We start from the raw sequence: 10,209 nt of genomic DNA on the forward strand, positions 1-10,209 counted from the left end.
CCCCCCCCCAAGCGGCACGACCCCCAGCAGGATCCCGATCTGTTTTTGTGCCGGCAAGCGCTGGTCTCAAACCGTGGCACTCTATTTTAGCTGTCGTCCCATGGAACTCTAATTAGGCCTCCTGATTTGCTCTTTGTCTCAAAGCTCACCGCAGCAAGTCCAGCACAATGAAAGAGCCTCGTTTTTTTTGTGGCTCTTCACCCTCTCAGAGACGTGTTTACTCGTTCACCTCGGGGTTTTCCAGCTTCCCACAAGATCACAGGTCCACATATTATCCGCCTGGTCACCTACTTTCCTAGGTAGGTACCTACCTATCCGTTACCTTCTCACCGGGTCTCTGGATTTCATTCTATTTGCACCCCATTGCCTACCGTTTTGTCTCATCCATCTATATACACTCACGCCCACATGGTATCATTCGCAGACAGTCCGTCTACTTACCGCCCGATTTCTGTCTGTTCTTTGCTACCTGTACACAAATACAATGGTAACCCTGCTGGGTTGCTATCATCGCCCACGCTCATCTCTCGCCTACTAGTTCCATTCCCACAGCAACGGTAGCAAGTATGTACGGAGTATGCCGTTCGAGAATCGTACAAAAAAGTCTCGTACATTCGCAGGCAAAACACCGCTGCTTGAATTGACCAATACAAGAGCGTCTGCAACCAAGGATCCATAACGATGTTCCCACTATCTGGCATGACAAGCGTTTTGTACATGCAGATATGTGGATAGGGCATCTATCCCCTCTTCGGCTTATTTGCCCTGGTCTACCTTCTAGTGTACCTTGTTGTTTTCCAAGGCCCAAATGGAGGATACTTTAGAGGTACTGACAGATGACCCGAGGTACTCCGTACAGTCTACCAATGTTTTGCATTAGTGCCAGCTCAGTAGGGAATCTTGAGGCATTGGTGTCTTTTCATGTCATCATCACTATTGGTATTATTTTTGGCTTATGGTTTTATTTTTGTTTTCTTTAAACAAATCTTTCCGTTGATTGGATTGGTGCTCAAGACACTGGAAGTGAGGGCTTTTTTGGGAATTTTGATTTCATATTGTTCCTTCTCCATATTCCGCCATCGTTAACCTCTGTCCAATCCATTTCTGAATGCAGACCAAAGATTGGTTCGCAGCGGATGGTTCCATTTTGCCACCTCATCCTGCCTACGTCTGCATATCCCATTTTTTCACCCTAATGTCTTTTGTATCCGCCTTCGTCATTGTTTATTTTTATCATTTATTTTATTCTTTTTTTTTTCTCCCCTTCCCTCCTTCACATTTTATTCCTTTGGACCCTTGTCTAGGGGTATGTATCCCCGCCTTCGCACGCAACTTTTCACACCCCCTCCCATTCCTTCGGCCAACCTGTGAGACCTCATGGAGATGAGATGTCCACGCTTCGTCTGACGATGACAAGGACATGATGAGAGGTTGCTGATGCGAGTGATTTAGACGCTCGTAGACCGAGGCTGCCGTATTGCGTAGCATTGTATCGGAAGTCTGATATTTCCCTCTTTTTTTCCCTTTTTTTTTCTGCCTTGTTGTTTTGGTCCTTGGAGATCTTTGCCAAGGATGATACACGCCCCCATGCGTGCATTGTGTGGATCGTCCTGGTCCCGGCGGTTGCTATCAACTGGCGAAGACGCACGCCAACGCATCAAAAGATGGGGTTACCTAGGAGGGAGCCGCATCTCGACTGGCGTCTGAAGAACGCCCAATTCGTCCCATGCCGCTAGATCTCCGTCATTTTCTTTTATTCCGCGTTGGATTTATCGAGGGTTGCCCCTGCCCCGCACCGAATCTCCATTCCAGCAATAAATTACACTTGCCTCGCTGTTGATGGTTCAGGTTTCCTGCAACCAGATCCCCAACTAAGTGGCATAAACAACCTTAAGCTGGGCACCATCCTCCGTCACCTCACCGAACCCGGCCAGACCTCTCCTCTGTTGCTTGTCAGATAATCACATAACCGAGCCCTTTCTGCCCAACTGCTCGCCATACCAAATCGCTTTTGAAGTTGGGCTTTTTTGCATCAGAGACACCTGAGGTTAGGCATCGATCTTGGCTTCACACCCTGCACTCCTGTCTCGTTCCGCAACAGTCAGCCTCGACAGTGCAGAGGGTGCTCCTGTCTTTGCTTCTAGCCCACGAGCATCAGGTCCTGCAGAGAGGGGCACTGAGACACAATGTCATCAGGCGGATACTACATGGAATATCTTTACAGTGAGTAACTTTGATATGTCCACGTCGAGTACCCTCGACCAGGAATTTTTTTTTTCTTTTATAGGCAGTGCCACCAAAGTCTCTCCCCTTGCTGCAAGCCTTTTGCAGATACAACCCTACGGCTTTTTTCTGCCTCGTCTTCATGAGACTTAAGTCTGCATCGTTGCACCCCCGGATCATGGTGGAACCTAAGTCCCCACCACCCTCGATCAAGAAAACTCTTGATGTGTGAGGCTGCTCAGATCTGCCAATGCAAGGCCACAACCCGAAGTTCACTAGATCCGATGTTGAGTTCCTTGTCAGCGCCCAGACGGACCATCCCGTCAGTCCAAACACCAGTCCAGACAGGTGCTCAACCACTCCATCGAATCCAGGACGGAAGTGACTGTTGTCTGGACTTGGGTTTCTATGCATGCTCCCACACATCGGCTATTATGCATATTTCCCAGACCTGGGTGGCGAGAAAGCTCTAGAGGGGTTGCAACGCTGCGGATATGATTGATGCTGCATGAAGCTCTGTGAGATATTGTGGAAGGATTGTTGGCTAATATCCATGTACCTTTAGGCCTCTGCCGGCGCCGCGGTTGGACAGACCCGTCCTACGAGATCTACCACAGCAAGGCGGGTTACGAATGCCTTGTTTTGGTCAATGGTCGTGAGTACCAGACCGATATAGGCTATGCCACGGACACCCTGGCCCAGGAAAACGCAGCCATGCGGGCGTTCATGGTTTGCCAGAACTTCAGCTCCAATGGTGGCATGATGGCCCGCAACGGCATCGTACAGGGTTTGCCAGTGGATCAGTCAAGCCGTGGAAGTAGCAAGCACAGCAAGACTAGCAGCCGTCGCCACGGCTCTTCCCACCACGGAGGAAACAGTGGACGTAGTAGCAGGAGCCAAAGATCCTCAGGCCACCATTCGAGCAGCAGCTCCACTACATCTTTCGAGTAACGAACTAGGAGACTACTACCGATTTGGAGTGCTACCCGCACATCTTCCTGGCTGTCGTCTCGAACGCAACGTGCTGTGGCCCAGATCTGGCCGAATGTTTTCTCAGCATAACCACTACCTTTCAGGATTGGTCTCGGATCCGCAGAGAGGAATTCCTTGCAACAGTCGCCCCGAGTGCGATTGTATGGACTCTCCCAAGGATTCCATTTGGTTTCAATTTCCAGCGTTTTTTTCTTTCGATATCGATATATTCCTGCGCGATAAGATCTCGGTGCAAAGCCTCACGGATCGGGGAATATCCTCTGTTGAGATGTTCGATTCCCCTGGCACCAACAGCTTGATATATACCCATTTTGCACTTACACCACATACACTGTTTGTCAAAAGCAAGCGAGCGACTATCGTTTTTTTGTCAAGGTCCTGAACGAAGAACAGAGGACGCACACCACCAAAGAGGGGCGACCGCATCAGTTGCAAGAGGTCGGTGAACCCCAAGAGAGAGACTGCCTTTTTTATTCTTTTCCCACTCGCAAGTACCTACAGGCTTTTACGATTTTATGACATAGAGACGACCAATTTCCTATTTCTATTTCTCTCTCTTTTTTTTTTTTTTTTTTTTTTTTTTTTTTTTTTTTTTTTTTTTTTTAATCGGCGATAAGTCAGTTCGCCTACCCAAAAGCCCAAGTTTGCCAACCTATGTCGGACAGAACCTACGACCACCCAAGGACGTCTTCTGGGCCACATCCTCGCCCAGAATATGAGAGTCCAGGAACATGGGATCATTCGGCTTAACATCAAAGTCCAAAATACTACCTGAGGACTCGAGAGGAACCGTTGCGATGTCTGCCATCCGTGGGCCGCATCTCACATCCGTACAAAGTATGTGCGGTTTAGTAAATACTTGCCCCTCCATACCATCTTCGAGGATTTGATGGCAAGGCTGGAGGACTACCCAGGAAACATCGAGTGGGCGGGCTCGAAGTTTTGTCCTAGAAATTGAAAAAGACGGAGCCGTTGCCAAAATGTGGCTCGACGACATGTTACGAAACATTTCTCTTTATCTATTTCATACAGATCATCTTTCATTATTCTCGTTCTAACGACATTATGACACGATCAAAGATTGGAGGGAAGGCATTCTGATTTGAAAAATTTGTTGTTCCAGCATTTCATTTTTCCATACCCTGTCTAGTCCCATAGGACGTTTCGTCTAACGCTGGAAACATGACGATATACTTGTGCAGTTCCTCATTTGTAGGGGTATGGTCCGATCAGTGTTGTCGCCATTTAGAAAAGCATGGGATACGTATGCCCTTGAGTACGGGAAGGAGTCAAAGCGTCCTATAAAGTCTAGATCAAGCACAGAGTCTGTCTGCACGTCAAAATTGCGTTCCAGGCGAAGCCAGGGTCCATCAGCTTGTCAAAAAGTTTTCCAGCCAAGGGTCGGGTGGTGGCCCATTACTTTCCGGAGACTAATTGTACAAAAACGAGACGTAAGGCTGTTGAGCAAGGATTGGCCTGATACCAATAATTAAGAATGCCCCTTTTTTATTTTGAATTTTTTTTCTTTGAGATGATCTTGATTGCTGATTTTCATTTGATATCAGGTGTATTTTTATTTATCTTTGTCTTTAATCGTTATTGTTTCCTCCCACAGTACTCATTTACCAAGTAATTATCTATCCCTACTTGTCCCATAAAATCATAAAAGGGGGTGAGACAACATGTGCATGGTACCAATCCCGGTCTGTCCCGTAGTATTGAACTCAGGGGCTGAATTGGAGATGAACAGGTGTGGCCGTGTTGCTGAATGTGGGCGCCTGATTGGCCCCGCTGCTAGTGCTGTGGCCAGGATCAAGGTGGGGCATGGCCAGCAATTGGTGAAATCAGAATGGAGGTTGACAGGAGGCAAGTTGGGGCGGGAAAGGGAGAGCTAGGTACTCTGCCTTTTTGCGCAGCATTGCCCAATGCAGAAGGGAAAGAACAAAAAGTCCAGCTTGTCCACATCTTCACATCCAACGTCCACAAGTTCGGCTCCGATCCCGACCCGACCTAACTTAACATCACCATTCGACGACGACCTTTTGTTGACGTTGACGAGACGACTATACGAATACCAGCTGGTTCAGTGAATCGCGTTACGCTCTTTATCTCACTCGACCACCCCGCGCGATCGCTTCTGCCTTTCGCTTCGCACACTCGTTACCTTCAGTCTTTCTTCTACATACTCGTCAACTTTCATCATGAAGGGTAAGGAGGAACTGCACAAGCTTTTGATATTGTATAATAGATGGATAGTTAAGCTAACATTGCTTGCGCGCAACCATAGCCATAATTCTCGTCGGCGGCTTCGGTAAATTCTACCCCAAAGTGCCCCAAATCCATGGCCTTAGGACCTGCCCATTATGAGCAGCCCAGCTAACCACGCAACTTGCTTCTTTCTCAAGGCACTCGCCTCCGCCCTCTTGTAAGTCCTATCGCGATGATGTCGCAAGGCATTTAATAACGCCAACTTACTGCTGCGAATGAAGAGAAGAAAAAAAAAAAAAACTGACGGTGGATCCCTTGTACAGACCCTGACTCTTCCCAAGCCCTTGGTCGAATTCGCCAACAAGCCCATGATCCTGCACCAGATCGAGGCCTTGGCTTCTGCTGGTGTCACAGATGTGGTCCTCGCCGTCAACTACCGGCCTGAGATCATGGAGAAGGCTCTTGCTGAGGTACGTGGCCTAGCACAAACAACCACCAGCCCCTATGGCCTGTTGGTGTAACCTCGACGCCTAGGGTCAAGAAAAAAAAAACATTCAATGGGATGGTTACACTAACCAATACACTCGACATACAACAGTACTCTAAGAAGTTCAACATCAACATCACCTTCTCCGTCGAGACTGAGCCCCTCGGAACCGCCGGTCCTTTGAAGCTGGCCGAGAAGACACTTCTCAAGGATGACACCCCCTTCTTCGTCCTGAACGCCGATGTCACTTGCGAGTACCCCTTTAAGCAGCTGGCCGACTTCCACAAGGCACACGGTGACGAAGGCACCATCGTTGTCACCAAGGTCGAGGAGCCCTCCAAGTATGGTGTCGTCGTTCACAAGCCCAACCACCCGTCCCGTATTGACCGCTTCGTCGAGAAGCCGGTCCAGTTCGTTGGAAACCGCATCAACGCCGGTATCTACATTCTTAACACATCTGTTCTCTCGAGAATTGAGCTCCGCCCTACCTCGATCGAACAGGAGACCTTCCCAGCCATGGTTCGCGATGCCCAGCTGCACTCGTTTGATCTCGAGGGATTCTGGATGGACGTTGGTCAGCCTAAGGACTTTCTTGCTGGTACCTGCTTGTATCTCTCATCGCTCGCGAAGAGGAACAGCAAGCTTCTTACACCCACATCCGAGCCTTTTGTCCACGGCGGCAATGTTTTGATAGACCCTACCGCCAAGATCGGCAACAACTGCCGCATCGGGCCCAACGTTACCATTGGGCCCAACGTCGTGGTTGGCGATGGTGTTAGGCTGCAGCGTTGCGTGCTCCTGCGAGACTCCAAGGTCAAGGATCATGCTTGGATCAAGAGCACCATCGTCGGCTGGAACAGCACTGTCGGCAGGTGGGCGCGTCTGGAGAACGTTACCGTCTTGGGTGACGATGTCACAATCGGTGATGAGATCTACGTCAACGGTGGCAGCATTTTGCCGCACAAGAGCATCAAGGCCAACGTCGATGTTCCCGCAATTATTATGTAAAGGAACGGATCAATCAATTCCACCTCACCCACGCACAGTCACACCCGCCCACCAACGAACATGACGACGTCTGGCTCGTTTGGCTTCTGCTCCGTTTCGGCTTTGTTTGCAGTTATATACCTACTATTGTGTGATTTTGATCACTATTACGCATTTCTTAATTTCAAAAACAAAAAAGGACGAGCCAAACTCACACTTGCGTGATAACTCACCAAAAACACTCCACTCAAGCCCTACTATATCTTTTTATTCTTGTACAATTTCGATTCTGAGACGGACTGGAGAAGGGTGTGAACTATTGCGAGCTTGGTCTTTTTTTTTCAATCTGGACATGGCTCCCTTTTCAACCTATTTTGTTGATCATGTTTTGGAATGAAAAAAGGCGCTCATGTCAGGTCGAGGATGAAGGCTACTGGAGAGCTACGAAACACAAAATTTGGGGAGATATTTATGAGCGTCTGTGGATTGGCGTCATTAGTACCGCTCGATATGATCAAGAAAGCTATGATGTTCTGCCTGAATCTTCTGATGCACTTTACTCGGCGCCCTAATTCTCATCCTCACTGATATGCAAGGTCATCCCTCGCCCGTCGCAACCAACCCAGTCTCCTCATCAGTCAGAGGACGTGTGCCAGCCACCAGCTAGTGAAGGGTCTCAACTCTCTCTAATAGGCCTTGGCCCAGTTCAGTTTCGGGCCTCAAAGGGAACGAGGGCATCTCGTTGGCCTCAAACATAGTATGTGATACAAACGAGTACTGAATATCGGCCAAGTGGGCGTTCAAGAGGCAGGAAAGCGTGTTCCTCGTGGGCCTCTTTTTTTTTTGTCTCCATACAAAGAGTACTGGATATCGGCAAAGTGGGCGCTCCAAAGGCGGGCTCGAGTATCAGTTGCAGGTTTACGTGTTGAGGGATGAGGGGAAGCGTCGGGGGGCTGCCGGACGGATCAAGATGTGCTTGCAGGGTTCCTTGGACGCAGGGACTTGGATCACGAGTAAGAGGGCGTTGATGGCGATTCTTGAAAGCGCTTGTGTTGCCGGGGTTATGAGGCGAGGTTTTCCCCCCATTTCCCATGGGTTGGCCTGTTGTTAATATTTGTCGGTTGATTTGCTCCGGAACTTTTAATTCCCCGCCGCAAGAGGCTACATTTTACGGAAAGGGACACTCTTACAAAGCACAGGCGATGGCTCTCAGTGGTCTTGTATAGTTACGGCTGGTTCGTGCTCGACATAAATTAAGCTGCTGTCTCCGGGAATAAATGTGCAAAGTTCACAGCTGTTGTCGGCCAAACAAGTAGGCCGGCACTCCGACTCTATTATAGCCCTGATTCTCGGTATTTCCAAATTCCTTGGGGTAAGACAGCCTGCACCGCGCCACTCGTCGAGCCGGGGCCTGGCCTCGACCACATCGGTGTTGTTGAAAACCCGCGGTACTGGAATTTCGCACTGGCAATTCTCACTACCAGTTGGGACAACGCAACCTGAAACAGTACTATCTTCAAGATCCAAAGTCGAATACCGAGATTTGGCCTACCAGATATGACGACGTCTTTGTAAGTATATGCATACGGCCCGACCCGTCTGCCGCCAGTGCTAGTTTGAGCACTCCTATATTTTACTCTGGGTTTCCTCTCACAGTAGCCGAGATATGTCAAAGGGTCCACATGACTTTGGCCCTTGGGAGCAAAATGATAGCGGGCCGGCTTTTGACCGTTCAAGCAACTTACCCTACGTACTCGGGGGCATAGCCTGCCTTCTCACCAGCAAGCTTTGGCTGGCCCAGTGCGGGCGGCAGTGAGAAATGGTGCCGTAGTGGTTGACGAATTGATACCCCTTTGAATGATCAGCTTGTAGCTCAAGCAGGAATGTGGTCTAGCCTTTCAAGCTGGCGCTCCCATGATCAAGATGATGCCTAGGACGCCCGGCTGCGATGCCCGGCGCTAGGCAAAGCGCGCGCCACAGAGGAAGCCTGATTGATTTATGGGGATGGTGGCTCATAAAGACGCCCCATTAGATACTACGTAAAAGACAAATTGACTGTTGCTGGTTTCCTATGAACAAAGAGGGCTATATCGCAACGACTACCGGTAAGCACCCTGGCGTCCAAGTCCAAAGACAGGGGATCAGGTAGTCAATTCATTTGACATTGATTAGGGCAATGCCGGCTTTGTGTTCACTCCCATTCATGTTGCTGAGTGCTCATCCACCACTGGGCGAGTCGCTCTCACGTAGCAAACCATGCAAACGAAAAGCTTACCGAATCTGTAGTGTCGATTATTTGGTAGGTAGGCAGGTACGACGTACCTATCAACGAAGTACTACTTCGTACTTGGAATAATTTTAGGAAGTTCCTTTACCGACCTTGGGTCAGATGCCAAGGATGACTACGGATGCATCCGGTAGATAGGTAAGTGGCTTTAGAGATAGTCAATAGTTGGAGACCACAAGCCTTCTCTTGTTGGAACTGGTGGGGTTAGGGTTGAGAATAGTATTCAGCGCGTCGCCATGCGCGGCTTAGTTGAACTTTCTCAAATGAAGCCATCAAGCGAATGCAATCGCCCCAGTTTCAAGACGAACGTTTAAACCCCGCATCGTGATGCATATGGTATGGGGGTAACCAGTATGTTCCTAGTTGAGTCTAGATCTGGGATTCCGAAGCTTCATTTTTTTCGGGACCCGATGGAGACCGATGAGAGATTGAGTCTAAGGTGGCAGCCTGAAGCTTCCTTCGTTTTTCGGGACCCGATGGAGACCGAGAGGAGGGAGATCAATCTGTCACTTTGGTCCTGAGCCATCTGTTTGTTGTAACTGCCTGCATGCTTGCCACCGCAGCACCAGACTAGTCTGATCGCTATGGCTTATTATCGAAGCATAGAGCGAATGTAAAAGCCAACTCCACGGCTGACAGGTTGGTCGTCTTAATATTTCATAGCGACATTTGCGATTGTTTGAAATTAATACAGTACATGCAGCGCCATCGGTGGCGATCTCGGCATCTGCGTTATCGATAATTCCGACGGGGATCTGCAAGATTTGCTCTTTGCTCAATGCACCACCGACCCGACGTGCAGCCCCACATTGTCCGACTTGCGTCATCCTCTTGAAAGAAGGGTCTTCGGCTCTGGGTCTGGTGGTGGGTGGGGTGGATATCTAGGTAGGTATGCTTTGCTCATGAGGGTGCCTTGAGTGCATTAAATTAATGTACTATTTATTATGTCGTACTTGCGTACCTTATTTAGGTTGCTTTTTAGATGTCTTGCACCTGTCGGATGTTGCATGTTGGCTTTGGGGGG

General features: G+C 49.1%; 4 protein-coding genes across 4 annotated transcripts; 2 read left to right on the forward strand and 2 right to left on the reverse strand.

Moving 5' to 3' along the window:
- Positions 1-1,570: 1,570 nt before the first annotated feature.
- Positions 1,571-3,174, forward strand: PgNI_04210 (uncharacterized protein; the record flags this gene model as incomplete). Its single annotated transcript, XM_031124261.1, has 2 exons — positions 1,571-2,223; positions 2,789-3,174. Exons 1-2 carry the CDS (start codon positions 2,187-2,189, stop codon positions 3,172-3,174), a joined length of 423 nt encoding a protein of 140 aa, XP_030984438.1. The 5' UTR covers positions 1,571-2,186.
- A 1,970-nt stretch (positions 3,175-5,144) lies between these two features.
- Positions 5,145-7,740, forward strand: PgNI_04211 (uncharacterized protein). The gene is made up of 5 exons (XM_031124262.1): positions 5,145-5,424; positions 5,504-5,527; positions 5,622-5,641; positions 5,748-5,894; positions 6,023-7,740. Exons 1-5 carry the CDS (start codon positions 5,418-5,420, stop codon positions 6,917-6,919), a joined length of 1,095 nt encoding a protein of 364 aa, XP_030984439.1. The 5' UTR covers positions 5,145-5,417; the 3' UTR covers positions 6,920-7,740.
- Positions 7,741-7,816: 76 nt separating this feature from the next.
- PgNI_04212 (uncharacterized protein) lies at positions 7,817-8,662 on the reverse strand (the record flags this gene model as incomplete). The annotated part of the gene is made up of 3 exons (XM_031124263.1): positions 7,817-7,999; positions 8,129-8,397; positions 8,653-8,662. The coding sequence occupies 3 exons, from the start codon at positions 8,660-8,662 to the stop codon at positions 7,817-7,819; spliced, it is 462 nt and encodes a 153-aa protein (XP_030984436.1).
- A 1,105-nt stretch (positions 8,663-9,767) lies between these two features.
- Positions 9,768-10,012, reverse strand: PgNI_04213 (uncharacterized protein; the record flags this gene model as incomplete). The annotated part of the gene is made up of 2 exons (XM_031124264.1): positions 9,768-9,817; positions 9,883-10,012. The coding sequence occupies 2 exons, from the start codon at positions 10,010-10,012 to the stop codon at positions 9,768-9,770; spliced, it is 180 nt and encodes a 59-aa protein (XP_030984437.1).
- Positions 10,013-10,209: the final 197 nt, after the last annotated feature.

This window comes from Pyricularia grisea (genome assembly GCF_004355905.1).
Source record: "Pyricularia grisea strain NI907 chromosome Unknown Pyricularia_grisea_NI907_Scaffold_2, whole genome shotgun sequence".
In the NCBI taxonomy this organism is placed as follows: Eukaryota; Fungi; Ascomycota; class Sordariomycetes; order Magnaporthales; family Pyriculariaceae; genus Pyricularia; species Pyricularia grisea.